The sequence below is a fragment of the Myxine glutinosa genome, chromosome 10 (genome assembly GCF_964187855.1).
Source record: "Myxine glutinosa chromosome 10, kmMyxGlut1.1, whole genome shotgun sequence".
In the NCBI taxonomy this organism is placed as follows: Eukaryota; Metazoa; Chordata; class Myxini; order Myxiniformes; family Myxinidae; genus Myxine; species Myxine glutinosa.
In genome coordinates this window covers 119199691-119222863 of record NC_136270.1, presented here as the reverse complement: position 1 = coordinate 119222863, position 23173 = coordinate 119199691, and the positions used below count along the sequence as shown (strand labels likewise).

The 23173-nt window shown below is 46.8% G+C and overlaps 2 protein-coding genes across 2 annotated transcripts; one reads left to right on the top strand and one right to left on the bottom strand.

Moving 5' to 3' along the window:
- The first annotated feature begins 835 nt into the window (after positions 1–835).
- LOC137433830 (zinc finger BED domain-containing protein 4) lies at positions 836–11064 on the top strand. The gene is made up of 3 exons (XM_068126220.2): positions 836–1346; positions 6206–8056; positions 10086–11064. The coding sequence occupies exons 1-3, from the start codon at positions 1173–1175 to the stop codon at positions 10332–10334; spliced, it is 2274 nt and encodes a 757-aa protein (XP_067982321.1). The 5' UTR covers positions 836–1172; the 3' UTR covers positions 10335–11064.
- Positions 11065–11898: 834 nt separating this feature from the next.
- On the bottom strand, positions 11899–15384 carry LOC137433380 (protein KHNYN-like). Its single transcript, XM_078785226.1, is given in 3 exon segments — positions 11899–13173; positions 14946–15062; positions 15064–15384. Coding segments are annotated over 3 exon segments (1713 nt in total).
- Between the last annotated feature and the right edge of the window lie 7789 nt (positions 15385–23173).

Genomic DNA, 23173 nt, shown 5'->3' with positions numbered 1-23173 from the left:
AAGTTATATTCCGACGAAGTAATTAATAGACAGGATGCAATTGCCTTTCAAACAGTACGTCATTAAGACAGTCACACTGCTTCACGGACGGACTACATAGGGATGGTGTGTGTGTGCACACCACGTGGCCAAAAAACACAAACAGTACGTCATTAATAGACATATAGTCACTGCTTCACGGACGGACCGTTTTTCTGTTTTATTTGAAATATATGGATTGACGAAAGTGGACATTCATAGTGGATCGGCTTGTACATTAATCGCATGGAGACCACTCTACGTTTACACTAAACACCAGGACATTGGCAGACAATCGGTAAACCACCCATTCTGAGTCTGGAAGGTCGGTGGTTCGAATCCCGGCCCAAGTAAAATGGCACTTGCTGCTTCCTTTCCTGGTGTATTTGGATTTTGGAGGAAGATTTAAGTTGCAAAGTTGGAGAATTTGGATGGTGGGAGAAATTGGGAGCCGCGCGCTAAAGTTGCGTATGTAATATGTAGATAGCTTCAGAGTTCACCCGAGCTCTATATCGAGTGCAAAAATGGATTTTGTCGGACAAATGACGGACAAGGTTGAATGTCGTGGGACGTTGACGTTTCGGAAGGTGTTTGAATATCAAGGAGAACCCCGCTCGAAGTTAAACAAACACTGAGGTGCGACAACACGAGTGGTAACATGGCGCAAGCGTCCTCGTCCTCTAGATCGTGACGTCATCAGCCAACGTGAGAACTCGATAAACGTAGCGCGGAGCTGATCCGGTTTGATCTGGTTCTTTGTGGTACTCGTACACTACGCGATCCGGTTATAAAGGCCGTCGGGAGGAGGGAAAAAGGCGGACGGGACCGACGCGCCGGATGTCAGGTCGTGTCGCGATTCGATCTCCACGACTCATCCGCCATCCGGCTCGTGATCCGACCCGCGCCGCTCGGATCCCTCGTCCGTTCTGTCGTTTCATTCCCCTCCTCGAACCCCCCCTCCTCCTCAAGTCCCTCGGCATCGTGTCCCGCCGCGCGATTCGTTCCGATTCCCACAGTCGGATCGAAAACGGATTTTGGAATCTTCATCCCTATGCGTCCCAATTGAACGGACGAGGAACATGGCGGCGTCGCCGTGTCTTTCCTGTCACTTTGTCTGAGCCGCGTCGTCGTCGCCGGCGCCCCCCGAGCCCGCCATGGGCAGGTACAGTCAGATCTGGCATTACTTCAGCGTGTGCGAGGAGCAGCCCACGCGGGCCGTGTGCAACTTCTGCGGCGTCAAGGTTTCCAGGGGTGGAAGAAAGGTGAGCGACTTCACCACCACCAACCTCATCCGGCACCTGCTACAGCACCACAAAGCCGCATACGAGGTGGGTGGCCCTTTACTTTATCGGAGTGGTGCGGGTATTCCCTCCCCGAGGTGGTGCGGATATTCCCTCCCCGAGGTGGTGCGGATGAAGAAACATTCGACAAGGGAACCGATTGGCGGGACGAGCGGTGTACGTGGGAATTTTAAATAAATAAACAAATCGAGCGGGAGGCGGAGCCACATTGATACGGGAGGCGGAGACAATAGAGGAAAGGGAGGAGCGTAGTCGCCGTATTGTCCAATGAAATAAGAAACTCGAAGCGGTTTAAATGGCATTGACCACGTGTTGGTGTTGTGGCCTTTCCGAGAGGAAACTGGAGGCGAGAGGAGGACATTCGGCCCATAATGCCTGCACCACATCAACACCAGACCAAATACTGCACATCTGTCAGGACGACGTTTTTTTTTGTTTTGTTTTTTTGTTTTTTTTGTATACAAGATCGAGGCTCGTGAAAGAGCGAACATTAATCACACAGAAAGACAAACCGACACATAAAACATATAACATCGGGAGCGGTAGACAAGATGGGGAGAGAGGGGGAAGGACACAAACACAACATTTGAGAGCAGGGACCGAGAGATATGGAGACATCGAGAGATCTGTGAGAGGGAGAGGGCTTTGGGGGGGGCATGGGAAGAGTGGGGGGGGGCATGGGAAGAGGGGGAGGGGGGGATTTCATTGGGGAATGAGGGGTTGAGTAGGGGTGAGAACATTTGGGCATGCCCAGGGATATCCCAAAGGTGCCAAAATAAAAATGGGGAAATATATTTATTTTTATAATGATTTTTCCTCCTTTTTCAGGCGTGTCGTAAAGGCCATTTTTGGTTGAGAAGACATAACAACCACACAATGCACCTGGACGAGATCAACCGCACACTATCCTTACACAAGAACAACCACACACCACCCCTTGACAAGAACAACCACACACCACCCCTTGGTGAGATCAACCACACACCACCCCTTGGTGAGATCAACCACACACCACCCCTTGACGAGATCAACCACACACCACCCGATGAGAACAACCACACACCACCCCTTGGCGAGATCAACCACAAACCACCCCTTGACGAAAACAACCACACACCACCTCTTGACGAGAACAACCACACACCACCCCTTGGCAAGATCAACCACACACCACCCCTTGACGAGAACAACCACACACTATCCCTTGGTGAGATAAACCACACACCACCCCTTGACGAGAACAACCACACACTACCCCTTGACGAGATCAACCACACACCACCCCTTGGTGAAATCAACCACACACCACCCCTTGGTGAGATCAACCACACACCACCCCTTGGTGAGATCAACCACACACCACCCCTTGACGAGAACAACCACACACCACCCCTTGATGAGATCAACCACACACCACCCCTTGGTGAGATCAACCACACACCACCTCTTGACGAGAACAACCACAGACCACCCCTTGGCGAGATCAACCACACACCACCCCTTGATGAGAACAACCACACACCGCCCCTTGATGAGAACAACCACACACCACCCCTTGGCAAGATCAACCACACACTATCCCTTGACGAGAACAACCCGACACCACCCTTTGGCGAGATCAACCACACACCACCCCTTGACGAGAACAACCCCACACTATCCCTTGACGAGATCAACCACACACCACCCCTTGGCGAAATCAACCACACACCACCCCTTGGCAAGATCAACCACACCACCCCTTGACAAGAACAACCACACACCACCCCTTGACGAGATCAACCACACACCATCCCTTGACGAGATCAACCACACACCACCCCTTGACGAGAACAACCACACACCACCTCTTGGCGAGATCAACCATACACCACCCCTTGGCAAGATCAACCACACACCACCCCTTGATGAGATCAACCACACACCACCCCTTGACGAGATCAACCACACACCACCCCTTGATGAGAACAACCACACACCACCTCTTGGCGAGAACAACCACACACCACCCCTTGGTGAGATCAACCACACACCACCCCTTGGTGAGAACAACCACACATCACCCCTTGACGAGATCAACCACACACCACCCCTTGGAGAGATCAACCACACACCACCCCTTGGCGAGATCAACCACACACCACCCTTTGGTGAGATCAACCACACACTATCCCTTGACGAGATCAACCACACACCACCCCATGACGAGAACAACCACACACCACCTCTTGATGAGAACAACCACACACCACCCCTTGGCAAGATCAACCACACACCACCCCATGGCGAGATCAACCACACACCACCCCTTGGTGAGATCAACCACACACCACCCCTTGGCGAGATCAACCACACACCACCCCTTGGCGAGATCAACCACACACCACCCCTTGGTGAGAACAACCACACATCACCCTTTGACGAGAACAACCACACACTATCCCTTGACGAGATCAACCACACACCACCCCTTGGTGAGATCAACCACACACCACCCCTTGGTGAGATCAACCACACACTATCCCTTGACGAGATCAACCACACACCACCCCATGACGAGAACAACCACACACCACCTCTTGATGAGAACAACCACACACCACCCCTTGGCGAGATCAACGACACACACACACACACCACACACACACACACACCACCACACACACCACCACACACACACCACACACACACCCCTTGGCGAGATCAACCACACACCACCTCTTGACGAGAACAACCACACACCACCCCTTGGTGAGAACAACCACACATCACCCTTTGACGAGAACAACCACACACTATCCCTTGACGAGATCAACCACACACCACCCCTTGGTGAGATCAACCACACACCACCCCTTGGTGAGATCAACCACACACTATCCCTTGACGAGATCAACCACACACCACCCCATGACGAGAACAACCACACACCACCTCTTGATGAGAACAACCACACACCACCCCTTGGCGAGATCAACGACACACCACCCCTTGGCGAGATCAACGACACACCACCCCTTGGCGAGATCAACCACACACCACCTCTTGACGAGAACAACCACACACCACCCCATGACGAGAACAACCACACACCACCTCTTGATGTGAATAACCACACACCACCCCTTGGCGAGATCAACGACACACCACCCCTTGGCGAGATCAACCACACACCACCTCTTGACGAGAACAACCACACACCACCTCATGACGAGAACAACTACACACCACCTCTTGACGAGAACAACCACACACCACTCCTTGGCGAGATCAACGACACACCACCCCTTGGCGAGATCAACCACACACCACCTCTTGACGAGAACAACCACACACCACCCCATGACGAGAACAACCACACACCACCTCTTGACGAGAACAACCACACACCACCCCTTGGCGAGATCAACGACACACCACCCCTCGGCGAGATCAACGACACACCACCCCATTGGCGAGATCAACCATACACCACCCTTTAACGAGATCAACCACACACCACCCCTTGACAAGAACAACCACACACATGACAGTCCGCACAGATGCACATAACCACCCATCCATACTCGGTCTACTTAAAGTTCTGCCAATACCCTTATACCCGTCTTTCTCCAATACTTCCAGGTACCAATCTAATTCCAATTGAAATGTACCTGCTGTTTCTGCTGCTACTGCCTTTCCAGGGAGACCATTGCATGCATTCATCACTCTGAGTGAAAGACCCTTATACGTTACTGGTACCACCATCTTAACTCTCCTCTTATTTACTCTAAGGCTATGGTCCCTGGTCCTGTCACTGTCTACTCTGCTGGATAATTATTCTGCACTCATTTTGTCTTACCCTTCATTATCTTAAACATCTCCATCGTATCCCCTCGTAGCCACCTCCTTTCCCTGTCTCCTTCAGCCACTCCTGATAGCTTAGTCTAGCTAGGCCCAGAATCTATCCAGCCATCTTGCAAACTTTATGTTAGGGTGGTAGCATGAGCTCTTTCATGAAATAGTTTTGTGATTGTTATTTACAGAGATGTCGAAGCTCCTTGGACATAAACTTGTACGTCCGAACACCGTTGTATTCTGAAGTCCTGACGATGTTACTTCCTGTTTACAAAGAATTTTTTTTTTCCAAGTTCCCTTAGGGAGCAGAGTGTGAGTCTCATCCTGTGCTGCATTCATTGATGTCTGGAGGTCAAAACAGTTGCACCATTGAGTACATATTGACTTGACGTATGAAGCCGAGGGTGCGGTTTGGTACATGTGTTCATCCACTGTCGACTAAAGTAGCATTCAGTGGTGGAGGTTAAAGGTCATACAGTGTCTTTCCCAAGAGCAGGCCATTGTGTTCCAGCACCTGGCCAAATTCCAAATTCCTACCCTGACTACCACTGGGAAAGGTAATGTTTGGCCAATGTCGTAGGTTTATTATCTCCCTCGAGACTGCTTTGGCATCTTTAACATCCACCAATGAATGCTGACAGACGGGATTCCCGTTTAACGTCTGTCCGAGGGACGGCACGCACATTGATGAATCGCCTACCTGGACGACAGTTTATAGCTGGGTCGGGATTCAAACCCAGGCTAGACAATTTAGAGGCGAGTGTGCATAGCCATTGGCCATCCTGTGGGGTCTTGGTACGACTCGGCCAGGGTCAGATTCAAATAAACGACCTTCCAATCTCGTAGTGGAGCAAGATAATATTTTTCTGTGATCTCCGGGGGGAGGAAAGGGGGTTGGGTCGGAGGTAGGGAGGGAGTGTAGCATGTCAAATTTTATGTGAGACATGCATTATAGGTTCAATTCCTACTTTATCTTGAATGCTTCTATGTACCTATGAATACATTTCAAATACTTATGTTTGTTTTCTCTTTTGGTGGGGGGGAAACAGGAGTATCGGCAGCGACAGCATGGACACAAACTGCAGCGAGAGTCTCCGGCAACCCTGTACGAGCAGCTGTATAGTGATACGAGGCTCACCTACAGCCAGTCCTACCTACCCCTTGAACCTTGGGAGTATGGCATGCTCTCCAGCAATTGTGATGTCGGTGATGGCAGTACTGAAAACTGCAATGAACAGGCAGCATCGGATGGTGTTAGTGGGTCTTCGAATCAAGACACTGGGCCAACAAACCTTTCAATGGTAGCCTTTGAGAGTGGGCCACACCAGCTGACCCTGGCTACTGCATCAGAATGTGGTATAACAGGCAGAACACAGCTGATGTCCCCAAGCGATGAAAAAGCGGCAAAACCAAGCCTTAAACGAAGTTACAGTGACGTTAGTCAAGAATATTTAGGGGAGGAGGAGGAGGAGGAAGACGGGGTGGAGGAGGAGCCAGGGCGTGATGACACTGCGGTTGTAGTGACGGCTGCTTTGCCCTCATGGCTTATTGACCGTAAAGTTATCGAGATGCTGGCATTAGACTGGCGGCCTCTCACAGCTGTGGCTGAAGTTGGATTCCGCCGACTGCTTTCGCAGCTGCAACGTGGTTATCGACCGTGTGGTGAAGCCCACTTTCGTGAAAGAGTCCTCCCAGAGGTCTGTATTGGACTCCGCCGCAAATTGCAATCGTCGTTAAGAAATGCTGCCATTGTCTGCCTAACCGGTGCTGTGCAGCCCCTAACGCCTTGCGGCTCGGGTTTAATCATGCTGTTTGGACACTGGTTGGATAACCGCTCAAGGCGTTGTCATGGTCTTCTTCGAGTCCTCCCTTCGACAGCACGCCCTGCGACATTGGCCAAACAGCTGCAACGCCTCATTATTGAATGGGGTCTTGAAGCGCCTTTCACTGCTCGTCCTGGTCCATTGCTCGCTCGGGGCATACCAAATTTAGAGGAAGCTGCCAAGATGGCAGGACTTCCATCTGCAGCTTGTTTCTTACAGGCTTTCACCACAATGATTTATGAAGGTGCTTTGCAGCGTACCACGGTGCACCACCTCTTCGAAACTATCGGTGTATCGTTTGAGGGCTTTTCAAGCCCCACAATGTTTAACCAAGACCAAAAGTACTGGCGTGGTCTGGTAAAGGCATTGCACGAGGCCCGCAGGCACGCGGAGTCTGGTTTTGAGGAGTCGGAGACGGACTGCACAAAGCTGCTCAAACCTGCACATTTGACCCTTATCGACGAGCTTATCGACGTGCTCGAATCGGCAGAAATGATTGCACTTGAGCTGGGAAAACCAGATGCGACACTCGGTTCAACCCTCCCGCTCATGCGTGTTTTCCGCCGCTTCTTAGAGATGAGCACCGATGAGAGGAACAATGATATGAATAAGGCCAATGAGTTGTATGAAATTACAGGTGTGCGACGAAATATGTTGGTGCTAATTGACAACTGGTTAGCCGAGGCAGAGAATCGCCGTGACACTGTTTTGGCGACGGTTGTGGACCCTCGTTTCAAGGCGACATTCTTTTCCTCCGATGAGGTGGCACAAAAGGCCTGCAGGTGGTTAGCCGAAGAAGCTGCTGTGGCTGTAGGTCAAGGAGCGGCAACAGTTTCTACTGGGGATGGTGTGGGGTCGGTGGAGAGGCATGATGGGGCTGCTAACATTGAGGAAGAGTTTCGAGAAGATTCGAATGAAGGGAATGGGAAAGAGAGAGCAGAGAGTCATGAAGGTTTGTGGTCTCGCCCTCAAGAACGTGACTCTGCTGGTGGAAGTCCCAAGTTCTGGCACCTTTTCGATACTATGGGCAAGGAATTGCAACGTTCTCCTGGTGGTCGTCTAGCTCTAAGTCCTCAGGTGATTAATTTATACGATTTGATTTATACGACTTTATTTGAGTTTATTATTTATTTAGTCGTTTGAAGAACCACCTTTAGAGGCCATTTTTCCCCACAGAGCAGGGGTTGGCCTTTTTTTGGGCACCGTGGTCCCCTTTTTGAAGCGATGTTTTATGGCCGGATGCCCTTCCTGCCACCAACCCTGTTAGTCGCCTCTTGTGACACACAGGGAATTACCAGTGAACTGGTACTCAATTTGCCGACCTCGGAAGGATGACAGGCTGAGTCAACTCCCCTAGCGTTAATTCAGAGATCGACCAGGATTCGAACCCAGGATCCTAGGATCCCAAACCGGCACCCTAACCGCAAAGCCAACACCAGGTTTGAGAGGGTCATTAACCAGTGTGGCAGCTACATTCAAGTGTAAGGTGTGCACAGAGGGAGCTGCAGATGGAGGAAATGTTGAGTTGGATCTTGGAGACGGCGTGAAGCTGGAAGGTGTGAAAACATTTTGTTACCTAGGAGACATGCTGAATGGAGAAGGTGGATCAGACTCTGCAACGGTTGCTAGAGTGAGATGTGCATGGAAGAAGTTTCGGGAACTGGGTGGCGTGCTGATGATGAGGGGAGTGTCGTTGAAGCTGAAGGGAAAGGTGTATGCTGCATGTGTGAGAAGTGTTATGATTTATGGGAGCGAGACATGGGTAATGAACGTAGAGCAGCAACGAAGCTGGAAAGGGTGGAAATGCGAATGGTTCAGTGGATGTGCGGAGTATCGTTGAGAGAGACGAAGACAAATGATGAATTGCGAAAGATGATGGGAATAGAGCCTGTGATGGATGCTGTGAAGAGAAACAGGTTGAGATGGTTTGGCCATGTGTTGAGGAAGGATGAAAGTGACTGGTTGAGAAGAGTGATGGAAATGAATGTAGAAGGAAGTGGAGGACGGGGAAGACCGAGAAAGACTTGGCTAAAGATGGTCGAAGAAGAAATGCGGGCAAGGGGGTTAACAAGGGGAGATGCAGAAAATAGGGCAAAATGGAGAAGATTGTCATGGGGACCGCAAGGCTAACCCCCGCTCTTGCAGGGAAAATGGCCTTAAAATGGCTGTTGTTGTTGTTGTTGTTGTTGTATTTGAGTTGATAATATACTTCACGCTGTGGAACACAAATTGGCACTTCCAAAACCCTTCAGTTTAGCAGTACTTGAACAAAATAATACGGCATTTTACGTCATGATGGCCAATCAAATTTGCCACTCGCAGAACCTGCCCATGCCCTTGTTTCTCAACACTACGTGGGGTAAGGTGATACATGATCTCTCGAGTTAGCCAGTCTCGTACACAGCAGGAGACGGGGTTTTGTAACCACTCCTGTGTGTCTGTCTCTGTCTGTGTGTGTGTCTGCACGGGCTGTAACTTTGTTAACATTACTTCTAATTGCATCAATTTTTCACCAAAGCTTCATCGGGATAACGCCGAGAAGGCAAATTAGTAATTTCGTCAAAAGGTTAAAGGTCAGCGTCACCTAAAATCATCAATTTTCATCCAGTTGACCAGAAATTTTAATTTACCATTTGAACTTTGTCGTCAAATTTTCAACAAAGCTTTATTGTGTTAATATGGAGAAGGCAAATTAATAATTTGGTTAAAACGTCAAAGGTCAGCATCACATAAAATTTCAATTTTCACCCGATTGACCTGAAATTTCAATCATTTGTATATTGAGTCACTGAATTAGTTCATCGATCAAAAGCTAGGAGCTGATAATTGTTTTAGATCTAAAGCTGAAAGATCAAAGCTGCATAAAATCATCAATTTTCATTTTGTATTTCTGGTTAAACTTTTTTCGTTATTTTGAGTATATCGAAGAAAAAGAAGAAGAAGAAGCAGACGTCTGAATACAAACGGATGCGGACGGGCTTTGCATTTTCAGATGCTTTCTAGTTTAATTTGCAATAACTTCTGATTTACAATATCCTCGTGGACTTTGAAACTCGAGCCGCATGATGTGATCTGGAAATGTAACTTATTTACTGTGCGAGTGCAGGAAGAAGCCCATTTGTATCTTCTGGAGCCGTTACTCAATCGCTGCCGCAGTCCATTTGCATGGTGGCATCACTCTGGCCGCCGCTTTCCCCAGTTACGAGCCCTTGCCCAACGTCTTCTAACCGCACCCGCCTGCTGCCCACAACCCGATGGTCGCATCGCTTGCTCTGCCGCAGTTGGAGATGCGGATACAGCAAGCGCCCTGCTCTTTATCCGCCACAATCTGCCAAATGTCAACTTTGACTACTGAACCTGAATTGTATCATTGCTTTACCATCGTTGATTGGAAGGTCACGGTGCAAGGGGGCAGCTGGACAAGAAATGTTTTTGGATTACTTTGTTGAATGAAGGAGAACGACAAAATCCATTACCGCACAAAAGTTTATTTTATCGCATACGAAAAACTACATACCACTCAGGGTCCTACGTGTGATGCCCGTCCAGGCTTGGTGCCCGGTGGCTCCCCCGATCCCACTCCGGGTCTCGCATCCAGTCGTCAAAGTAAAGATGAAAGTACCAGGCAGTGGAGCGGAATCTTCCAGACGTGAGCAGTCTCTCGGTGAAGGAGTCGCTTCAAAAGACCTGCACAATTCTTGTTACAAGCAAAACCTGCGATGCAAATTTTCTCGTATATTTCTTTATTTTTGCCTCCGTTAACTCCATCTCAAGTTCTCTTTTGTTTTTGGCAACAGTAGTTGTCTGCAACGCATGGTTTGACTTCAAATGACTTCTCAAGTCGGTGCAAGACTACAAAGCCCTGCACAACTCTCACAATCATATTGCTAATGTGTACAGTCATGTGAAAAAGTAAGTACACCCCATGTAAAGTTTTGACTTTTTCAACATATTTCAACATACAGCTATTTGATCTTCATTTCAACAATATTCATAGATGAAGGTGATATAATATAACAAATATCATGAAACATTTACATTTTGTAGTCCATTGTATCATTTAAATAAACATAAAAGCAAATTTCGCATGTGGAAAAAGTAAGTACACCCTTGGCTCTAATAGGTGGTGTTTCCCCCTTTGGCAGAAACAACCTCAAGTAGGCGTTTCTTATAACTGTCTACCAGTTTCTGACATCGACTGGGAGAAATTGTTGCCCACTCCTCCATGCAGAATTATTTCAGCTGTGTGATGTTTGAGGGGTTTCTTGCATGCACAGCTTGTTTCAAATCCCCCCACAACATCTCGATGGGATTTAGATCCGGGCTTTGACTTGGCCATTCCAGAACCCTCCATTTCTTTCATTTCAGCCATTCCTTGGTGGATTTACTGGTATGTTTAGGGTCATTGTCATGTTGCAAGGTCCGGTCCACCTTCGGTTGAGCTTCAACTTTATTGTTACGGAATCGGGCGACGGCACTCCCCTTAGCAAGGGGGGGTTAATCCCCTTGTCTTGTTAAGCTGGCCGTCTCCGTCCCTGGACCCACCCCGCTCCTTTGTGGGATAGGATTGGCCAAGGTGATTGATCAAGCGATTCCCGGACACCTCCGCCAATCCCTCCTCAAAGCAGGTGGGTGGCCCCGCTCGAATCCCGGACAAGATGGTATTTGCTGAGCGGTTTAGCAATCCGAGCCGTTAGCAATGGCCTAAACCCGATTATAAGCGGTTCTGCCAAAATCGCGCCACAGGTACTCAATCGGGATATTTTTTGGGCAAAGAGAACAGACATGTTACATCATGAGGCAAATCACAACTTGTGCCATCTGGAGTTTGAAAGTTCTCCATATGAAGATGAAAATGTAAAAGCCCTTAAAGCAAAATATCCATATAAACATTGTTCCAAAAAGAAACGTTGAACTTTTTACTCATCTAGGAGCAAGGAAGAAAGTAAATTGAGATCTTTTTCGTTCGGGTGAAGATTCAGCACTCTGTTGATATCATCTTCTTTTGTAGGAAATATATTCAGCAGAGCCTCACGGAGCTCACTTTTTCCTCTGCCAATTGGACCCCTCGCTGCTACTGGTCTCTGAACATTGAGGTGAGACGCAGGGGTGCCGATGAGACCGGTACTGATGGGACCGCTGCTGATTGGACCGGTGGGGAGCTGTGGCTGCATGCCAGCGTTTTGGTTGTGTGAATGTGGACGTATATTTGAACAAAGAAAGGCATCCACATTTGGATCATGTGGCCCCAGAGGATCATCAGGAACCATGAAAATATCCTCTGCAAAAGTAAACTGCAGGATTCGATCATCATGGGCAGAGATGCGACGTCCTTCCACCATTCGGGATGGAGTGCAGGAGACAATACCTAATTCTTCCAGCTGCTCCAGAAAATGACTCTCCTTAATGGTCGAAGTGTGATGGGATCTGTGTTGTGGCACAAACACCGTGATCTTGCGATGTCCCCGGTCCCAAAAGTACTTCACGCACAATGCAATACCCCGGCAAGACATGAACCGATTTATTCCATGTCTCATGGCCACATTACAGCCATCCACGATGATGTGTCGAAGGCAATGAAGGCCAGGAACATCAGGCAAACAAAGTTTGTAAGGAATTTTGAGGCGCTTAATGAACCGTTCTACTGGCATGAGAAGGGGTCCACTTTCCAAACTGCTTTGATCTGCTTCAGGCCAAACCAAAGGCCTGCCAGTTCCTGATACAGGGAATGGAAAATGAGGTTGTTCAATCACTCCAGTTGCTCCTTCAAAAACACTTTGCCTGTCATTTGGTGGTGCTCGAGGACTTGGTAGCCCAAGAGGAGCCAGTCCACCTCTCTTTGCCACCTGAGTTTCAATCCGGTCCAAGATCTGCGACGGGTCCAAATCAGTGTGTGTGCCTTGCTCGTGCCGGGTTGCTTTGACAGCGAGCTGTATAATGTCACGGTCATAACCCATGGCAATAAATAAATTCTCCAGCTGTACATCGTTCATGGCTGCATCAACATGATGTTCAGAGTCTTCCAGCATGGCCTTGGAGCTTGTAATGGGCAAGTCGCTTGGACTATGAGAACCACATCTCGTGTTGCTTACTTTTTCATCATCAAGCTCAAGAGATTTGCGTTTCACTCCTTGCCCAACTGCACGTGATCCTTGTCTTTCGTGATGAAGATTTGTCGCTAATTGCTGACTAAGCTCCAAAATCAATTGTACAACCAATATATCATTCCTATGATGGTACCATCAGTTTCGTGCAATATAACTCACTGTGCTCCAAGTGAGCGAAAATAACATTCCCAATGTCTCTGTCCCGGCGTCAAGCCAAAGTCGATCCATGCTCCAGTGATCGTCAGAACGATATCGTATCGAGACCAGAATCCCGTTCGGTTGACAGTCACACTGCCAAAGATGGGCAAAAGTGTCCTCAAGAGTGTTCCCCCTGTACTGTCTTTCCCTCGTGGTCCCCCTGTGCTGTGTTTCCCTCGTAGTCCCCCTGTGCTGTCTTTCCCTCGCGGTCCCCCTGTGCTGTCTTTCCCTCGTGGTCCCCCTGTACTGTCTTTCCATCGCGGTCCCCCTGTGCTGTCTTTCCCTCGCGGTCCCCCTGTACTGTCTTTCCTTCGCGGTCCCCCTGTACTGTCTTTCCTTCGCGGTCCCCCTGTACTGTCTTTCCCTCACGGTCCCCCTGTACTGTCTTTCCTTCGCGGTCCCCCTGTGCTGTCTTTCCCTCGTGGTCCCCCTGTACTGTCTTTCCGTCGTGGTCTCCCTGTGCTGTCTTTCCGTCGTGGTCTCCCTGTGCTGTCTTTCCGTCATGGTCCCCCTGTGCTGTCTTTCCGTCGTGGTCCCCCTGTGCTGTCTTTCCGTCGTGGTCCCCCTGTACTGTCTTTCCCTCGTGGTCCCCCTGTGCTGTCTTTCCCTCGTGGTCCCCCTGTGCTGTCTTTCCGTCGTGGTCCCCCTGTGCTGTCTTTCCCTCGTGGTCCCCCTGTACTGTCTTTCCGTCGTGGTCCCCCTGTGCTGTCTTTCCGTCGTGGTCCCCCTGTGCTGTCTTTCCCTCATGGTCCCCCTGTGCTGTCTTTCCCTCGTGGTCCCCCTGTGCTGTCTTTCCGTCGTGGTCCCCCTGTGCTGTCTTTCCCTCGTGGTCCCCCTGTGCTGTCTTTCCCTCGTGGTCCCCCTGTGCTGTCTTTCCCTCGTGGTCCCCCTGTGCTGTCTTTCCCTCGTGGTCCCCCTGTGCTGTCTTTCCCTCGTGGTCCCCCTGTGCTGTCTTTCCCTCGTGGTCCCCCTGTGCTGTCTTTCCCTCGTGGTCCCCCTGTGCTGTCTTTCCCTCGTGGTCCCCCTGTGCTGTCTTTCCCTCGTGGTCCCCCTGTACTGTCTTTCCCTCGTGGTCCCCCTGTTCTGTCTTTCCCTCGCGGTCCCCCTGTACTGTCTTTCTGTCGCGGTCCCCCTGTGCTGTCTTTCCCTCGTGGTCCCCCTGTGCTGTCTTTCCCTCGCGGTTGTCAGCTCTTTCACGAGCCTCGATTCAGTATACAAAAAATAGGATTTGAGGACTGTCTGGATTTAATATCAAAAGGAGAAATGGTAGGTGTTTTTAAAGTGTGACATGAGCTGGAAGGGCAGGCAGAAGTCCTTGTTGGATTATCCAGAGTCATGATGGTCTTTTCCACAGGTCGGCACAGCATAGCATGATGCTCCATTGCATCTTTGGTTGGACCTGCTTTCTGTTGTATATTAACTTTTTCTTCATTTTCTGCTTTCTTACAAATAACACCCCCTCCACTCTCTAGCTTTTCTTCACCACATTGCCTTTTATTGCTCCCAACTTTCTCAACATCACGCGTCTTCCTGCAAGAGTCTCTCCACGCTGGATTTCCAATATTTAGAAGACAGTGTTTCACCGAGATTGGTAAATCATTTAGTTCCACAGCATATTGATCAGAATGGCATGTAACAAGCTCTTCAAATTTACTTCTTACATCTCTGGCATCAATCTTGTGGTTTTCATGCTGCAGACATTCAGCAAGATGCTGTACAAGAGTTTGTGCAAGTAGCATTGCAGTTGGGTCGCCCTGCAACATAATCCGGCCTTCATTGATTAATCTGTAGGTCAGCGCCGCTTTCCCACACAATTGCTCGTTCAAACCAGCCGTCCAAACCCACAAGCACACATTGCAGAACCTTAGGAAATGTCACCTCTCGCTTCAAGAACTGTTCTCCAAACTGGCCCACGATATATGCCTTGGCCTTCGTAACGGCCTCCTGCGGACCAAGTAAACGTAACCATATCGCCAGGTCAGGCGGACTGCGTTGTTGTTCCACCACAACTCGATAAACAGCATGTACCCTGGTGGTGAGAGTGTCGAGCCGTGACTCGGAACATCGAGGAACCGTGAACTCCTCTTCGACGAAATCCATATCGGAGAAATGTCCTCTCAACTTTCCGTACTCTTCCTCTTCCTCTTTATATTTCTCTTCCTCGTCCACAATCGAAGAACCCAAAATCGACCCACCGAAGAACCCACATTATCCTCAAGCACCCTCTGGTACAATGAAGAATTCATAGTGGATTCTATGATGGTGAGCTGCCCAGGCCCTGATGCAGCAAAGCTGCCCCAAACCATAATATTTCCACCACCATGCTTTACAGTTGGTATCAGGTTCTTGTGGTCAAATGCTATCTTTGGTTTTCGCCAAACATGTCTTCTGGTATTGTGGCCAAATAGCTCTACCTTTGACTCATCTGTCCAGAGCACATTGTTCCAGGAGTGCTGGTCTTTGCCTAGGTGCTCATTGGCAAACTTTAGTCTTGCCCTGATGTTCTTTCTGGACAGCAACGGTTTCCTCCTGGCACACCTCCCATGTAGATCAAATTTGTGCAGCCTCTTTCTAATGGTAGACTCGTGCACTTTGATGTCAACAGTGGCAAGAGCTACCTGTCGGTCCCGTGATGACACTCTGGGGTTCTTTGAGACTTCTTTCAGCATCTTGCGGTCTGCTCTCGGGCTGAACCTGCTGGGGCGGCCTGGCCTGAACAAGTTGGCAGTTGTTTGGAATCTTCTCCACTTGTAGATGATCTTCCGGACAGTCGAATGATTGATTTCAAATTGTTTGGAGATCTTTTTAAATCCCTTCCCAGACTCGTAGGCATCTATAACCTTCTTTCTGAAGGCCTCAGAGAGCTCTTTTGATCTCGGCATGGTGACGCCGCACACGTCAACAACAAAGAGCAAACCAAACTAAATGTCTGAGGTTTAAATAAGACAGGTTCCTCCAAGATCCTCTCTAACGATGTTCTAATCATTTGCACCTGATTCTAATTTTCGGTATTTGATGTAGTGATAAATGTAGTGGTCTACTTACTTTTTCCACATGCGAAATTTGCATCATGTTTATTTAAATTATACAATGGACTACAAAATGTAAATGTTTCATGATATTTGTTATATTATATCACCTTTATCTATCAATATTGTTGAAATGAACATCAAATATCTGTGTTGGAATATGTTGAAAAAGTCAAAACTTTACATGGGGTGTACTTACTTTTTCACGTGACTGTAGATTTTTGATTATATAAATAATGAACTCTTGTGATGCCTGAGCGATGCACCAATGATATCCATGATTTTTTGTTTTGTTTCTTTTTTGCAAATTGTCAGCCTTTGTAATATTAATAATTATAATAATAGTAAGGGGTGTTGCAAAACATTTTACCTTCTTTCCCCCCGAGAACCCGTTACGGTTGTGCATGCATTCGGGGGGAAAAAAGGTAAAATGTGTTGCAACACCCCTTAATAACAAAAGATACAAGAAAGCATCCAATTATATACATTGGAAAGTTTGCCAACACTACATTTTTCCAGCAACAGACAAATGGTATAAAAGAGCCAGAAATGGTAATGGAAAATAACAAAGTTACAATTTTGTTGGGGATTGTTTGAACATTGGACTTTGGGACTTTGGAATCATCCAAAGTGGGAAATAAAATTAAATTGTCAATTTATTCACTTGACGACAATTTCAAAAAACCTGAGAAACTGGCAAAGTGTGTAAAGTTCAAATTGGGAATGACGGATGATGAACCCGGCACAAGGATGTTTCGGTCACATCGCAGGTTTGTTCCCTGTCCATCATCATCCTGCCTGCGGAGAGAGGGCAACAGAATTGTGCTTTAGTTTCATTGTGGGAATTCTTGCCTCTCATCTGTTATGGCTCTCTCGGTCTAATGACCCTCCACAGCTCCTTCCAGTAATTCTCCCACATCCCTGGTTGAACTTTCAAAATTTCCACTGATTGCACACCCCAACTCTTATGTTCATGTCTGTGGAAGCACCTTCCTGAAACTCTTCTATCCCGCTCCAAGCTGGTGTTCTATCACCCATGTCACTCCCCATCCTTAACCACAATTTATTTTTTTCTTACCCTTCCCCTCCATGCCCCATTAACCCACCCTGTTCCAACCTTCTTACTTGCAGGTTACTGTGTTTCCTCCAATCATCTCTCTCTCTCTCTCTCTCTCTCTCTCTCTCTCTATCTATCTATCTATCTATCTATCTATCTATCTCTCTCTCTCTCTATCTATCTCTATCTCTCTCTATCTCTCTCTCTCTCTCTCGTCATCCTACTGTCAGCTCATAACCTCCATCAGCTTCTTCTTCCATGAGCATTGATCTTATTGATCTTGTCAGATCTTGATCTTCCATGAGCCTTGATCTGTCGGTTCATAACCTCCATCAGCTTCTTCTTCCATGAGCCTTGATCTTCTTGATCTTGTCAGATCTTGATCTTATTGATCTTGATCTTGTCAGATCTTGATCTTCCATGAGCCTTGATCTGTCGGTTCATAACCTCCATCAGCTTCTTCTTCCATGAACCTTGATCTTGTAAAGAAAAAAACGACAACAATGCGGAAAGAGCATCACCATTGCTGTTGTAGTTGGTGACTTGGGATGAGTTAATAAGGAACTTCACACATCAAGTGAACACTTTCCATTGAACAATTTATTGACAACAATCCTCAGTTCATCTTGGGTCCATGTGCAATCGATCAATCCATGATAATTAGGAATAGTTCTCGCCAATTAGCACGATCTTCTGAACTGTTTGAACAGGAGCGTGGATTCAAATGTCGACCCAGCTATGAACTGCCTTCCTGGTGTTGCACAGGGCGAGGCATCAATGTGTCTGACGTCCCTCGGATGGACGTTAAACCTGACGTCTAGTTTGTCGACATTAGTAGGTAGGCTACACGTAACAAGACCCCACGGCGTCTTTCGCGAAGAGTAGGCGAGTTATCGCCGGCATCTTGAACAAATTCCTGAACTTAGCCGAGTGTCCTGCTTCGGAGTGGCGATCCGTCCAGGATTTTACACCCAGGCCAAGACCCTGCACTGGCAGGACGGATTCTCTGCATGGAGCATGATGCTCGAGTCCCAGAAAACAAGATACTTTTGGGGTTGTGAAATAAAATGGTGACAAAGTTCACTTCCCTGCCCTGACTCACGACATCCGAATTGCTGAAACTTTTTTTAACGATCGTGACAGCACAAAGTGTGATGTATCATGGCTAAATTGCCAAAGCTGATTTGTGTTGCTTTGTTGTTGTTGTTGTTGTTGAAGAGAGAAAATGTCTGAAGTATGTATATACATATGTGTAATGATATAAAAAAACAATACCCTGCTGCATCTCTTGTTTTTAGGAATGTTTTGCAAGTATGTTTACCTCCGCTACCAAAGGTGGATGGAGGTTATGTTTTCACCCCTTACCTGTCTGTTTGTCCGTTTGTTACTTGCAAAATCGAAGATTGTTCAAGTATATTGGTCGGTTGCGTTTGTGGTTCTGTCTGTCTGTTTGTTTGTCACCGGCCTACAGGTCACAATTTTCAACCGATCTTCACGAAACTCCACCAAATGGTAGAGTTGGTCAAAAGCAAGAAGCCTATTGTTTTGGGGGGTCAAAAGGTCAACATAGGCCAAAGGTCACCAACTTTGCTAAATTTCTAAAATCCTCAATTTTCATCCGATTGACTTGAAAATTGAAAAGGACTTGCATATCTGGTCACTGAATTCAACCACCACGTATTTTTTAGGTCAACATAGGCCAAAAGGTCAACGTAGGCCAAATTTCTAAAATCCGCAATTTTCATCCAATTGACTTGAAATTTGAAGAGGACTTGCATATCTGGTCACTGAATTCAACCACCAAGTATTTTGAGGTCAACATAGGCCAAAAGGTCAACATAGGCCAAATTTCAAAAATCCTCAATTTTCATCCAATTGACTTGAAAATTGAAAAGGACTTGCATATCTTGTCACTGAATTCAACCACCAAGTATTTTGAGGTCAACATAGGCCAAAAGGTCAACATAGGCCAAATTTCAAAAATCCTCAATTTTCATCCGATTGACTTGAAAATTGAACAGCATTTGCACATTGAGTCACTAAATAGGAAAACTAACTATTTTTGAACTCAAAAGGTCAAAGGTCAACTCAAGGTCAACCTTCCAAAATCATTTTTCATCTGAAAAATCGTCAATTTTCCTCCTATTAACCCGAGCTTTGAACAAGATTGTCAATTTTAATATTGATGAAATGGACAATTTGCTGTATGAATGGAATTTCTTTTTCTTGGTTGGGGGGGGGGGGGGGCGGATTTTGCAAGTATCATGTTCCGCATGACGTCTTCTTGTTTGTTTGTGAACAACATATCTCAAAAAGTTGTAGACGGATTCGGACGAAATTTAGCAGAGATGGAGCGTATGTGACAAGGACGAAATGATTAGATTTTGGTGGAGATCCGGATTCGGATCCGGCTACTAGAAGTTTTTAAGTGATTCTTCACCATTGGGAGATGGGGCTAAAACCAACATATAGCAGGATATCTCAAAAGGTTGTGGACGGATTTGGACCAAACTTGTTGGACAGGTTGTGTGTGTGACAAGGAAGAGTCAATTCGATTTTGGTGAAGATCCAGATCTGGATCCGACTAGTATCATTTTTAAAGTGATTCTTCACCATTGGGAGATAGGGCCAAAAACGAAACAGAGCGGGATAGCTCAAAAAGGTATGGACGGATGATTTTGATAAAATGTGATTCTGTATTGTGATTTTCTGGTCAACTCTGGGATACAAAACGTAAACTGTTGACCTGGTGGAGGTATGCTCTCTACTGAGTGCTGTTCTAGTTTATTACTGTAACTCTTAGAACTTTTGGCCTTCTTGTCCTCCCTCCACTATCTTCAGCAAATAAGGCCTTAAAATCTGCAGGTTGTTATCTCGTGGCAAGTTTTTGTTAACAACCTGATATTAGTACCAGACGTACATAATCATATCATGATGATAAATCATCAATGTTCCCTCGTTTTTATTTTCACCTTAATTCGAGAACAACGGCCAAAGAAACGGTTTCAAATGCCGCGTATTCCCTCCATAGGTGGCGTATGTTCAAATTTCTATTCAAATATGTTTTATTATTATTATTAAATATTATTTCTTATTATTCAAATATATTCAAAAATATGTTCAAATTATTTTATGTTCCATACGGTATTCCCTCCATAGGTGGCGCTCGTGAGTAAGTGGCGATCAGCCAATCAGTGTCGTTGACCGGTCTCTCGCTCACCGATCCAATATGGCCGCGCCCATGGATTGTTGCGTACACAGTGCACCCTCTGAAAACGGCCTTTCGCGATTTTCTTGGATTCCTTTTTCAGCGATTTAAACAATGGTCTGAAAGATGGAAGAGTCTGGAAGGTTTATAGAACATCTCCCTACAGTTTTCTGCCACGAACGAGGAAGGCCCTCTGAAACCAGATTTTGAAAGTGTGACGGACCGGAAATGCACATTAACTTGTGAAATGTTTGACCTTCGGGTACTGAACATCTTAATGGTGAATTTTAATGCCAGTCAGAGCAGCAATTGTGAAGGAAATGCAACCAGAAGTCACTGGTTGTACTGTGAGTAAGGTAGGCCTATTGCTATACTAGTACAACCTGCTAATGATCCACCTGTTTGTATCGACAAAGAAGTATTTATCATGATTTCTCCTCATTGTGAATTGGAGATGTTGAGAGATGATGCCCAGAGATCAAATATGATAACTATATTGAAGATATGAAATTTATTGTCAACTCCGATGTGCAATGTGCTCGTCGCGAGGGCCTTTGGGCAAGTCATTCCAAACAGGTAACTTAATGTTTTTTTAAATGGATGTCATAAGGGACTCAAACAACAGGCACGGAGAACTAATGTATCGTTCTCTTCAGGTACCGGTCGATGACAAACAACAAGCACGAAGAACTAATGTATCGTTCTCTTCAGGTACCGGTAGATGACAAACAACAAGCACGAAGAACTAATGTATCGTTCTCCTCAGGTACCGGTCGATGACAAACAACAAGCACGAAGAACTAATGTATCGTTCTCCTCAGGTACCGGTAGATGACAAACAACAAGCACGAAGAACTAATGTATCGTTCTCTTCAGGTACCGGTAGATGACAAACAACAAGCACGAAGAACTAATGTATCGCTCTCTCCAGGTAGAAGGACAAACAGCAGGCACGAAGAACTAATGTATCGTTCTCTCCAGGTAGATGACAAACAACAGGCACGAATAACTAATGTTACGTTCTCTCCAGGTAGATGACAAACAACAAGCACGAATACCTAATGTAACGTTCTCTCCAGGTAGATGACAAACAACAGGCACGAATAACTAATGTATCGTTCTCTCCAGGTAGATCACAAACAACAGGCACAAATAACTAATGTATTGTTCTCTCCAGGTAGATGACAAACAGCAGGCACGAAGAACGAATGTGTCGTTGTCTCCAGGTAGATGACAAACAGCAGGCACGAAGAACTAATGTATCGTTCTCTCCAGGTAGATGACAAACAGCAGGCACAAATAACCAATGTATCGTTCTCTCCAGGTAGATGACAAACAACAGGCACGAATAACTAATGTAACGTTCTCTCCAGGTAGATGACAAACAGCAGGCACGAATAACTAATGTATCGTTCTCTCCAGGTAGATGACAAACAGCAGGCACGAAGAACTAATGTATCGTTCTCTCCAGGTGGATGACAAACAGCAAGCACGAAGAACGAATGTATCGTTCTCTCCAGGTAGATCACAAACAACAGGCACGAAAACTAATGTTCTTTCTCTCCAGGTAGATGACAAACAACAGGCACAAAGAACTAATGTATCGTTCTCTCCAGGTAGAAGGACAAACAACAGGCACGAAGACCTAATGTATCGTTCTCTTCAGGTAGAAGGACAAACAGCAGGCACGAAGAACTAATGTATCGTTCTCTCCGGGTAGATGACAAACAGCAGGCACGAAGAACTAATGTATCGTTCTCTCCAGGTAGATGACAAACAGCAGGCACGAAGAACTAATGTATCGTTCTCTCCAGGTGGATGACAAACAACAGGCACAAATAACTAATGTATCGTTCTCTCCAGGTAGATGACAAACAACAGGCACAAAAAACTAATGCAACGTTCTTTCCAGGTAGATGACAAACAGCAGGCACGAAGAACGAATGTATTGTTCTCTCCAGGTGGATGACAAACAGCAGGCACGAAGAACGAATGTATCGTTCTCTCCAGGTAGAAGGACAAACAGCAGGCACGAATAACTAATGTATCGTTCTCTCCACGCAGAAGGACAAACAGCAGGCACGAATAACTAATGTATCATTCTCTCCAGGTAGATGACAAACAACAGGCATGAATAATTAATGTAACGTTCTCTCCAGGTAGAAGGACAAACACAGGCACGAATAACTAATGTATTGTTCTCTCCAGGTAGATGACAAACAGCAGGCACGAAGAACTAATGTATCGTTCTATCCAGGTAGATGACAAACAGCAGGCACGAAGAACTAATGTATCGTTCTCTCCAGGTAGAAGGACAAACAGCAGGCACGAAGAACTAATGTAACGTTCTCTCCAGGTAGAAGGACAAACAACAGGCACGAAGAACTAATGTATCGTTCTCTCCAGGTAGAAGGACAAACAGCAGGCACGAAGAACTAATGTATCGTTCTCTCCGGGTAGATGACAAACAGCAGGCACGAAGAACTAATGTATCGTTCTCTCCAGGTAGATGACAAACAGCACGCACGAAGAACTAATGTATCGTTCTCTCCAGGTGGATGACAAACAACAGGCACAAATAACTAATGTATCGTT

Bases quoted from the DNA above. Each gene is read 5' to 3' on its own strand.
- LOC137433830 (XM_068126220.2), top strand. From the start codon at position 1,173: ATGGGCAGGTACAGTCAGATCTGGCATTACTTCAGCGTGTGCGAGGAG. The intron at 1,347-6,205 runs GTGGGTGGCCCT...GGGGGGAAACAG, and splicing joins ACCACAAAGCCGCATACGAG to GAGTATCGGCAGCGACAGCA. The intron at 8,057-10,085 runs GTGATTAATTTA...GTGCGAGTGCAG, and splicing joins GTCTAGCTCTAAGTCCTCAG to GAAGAAGCCCATTTGTATCT.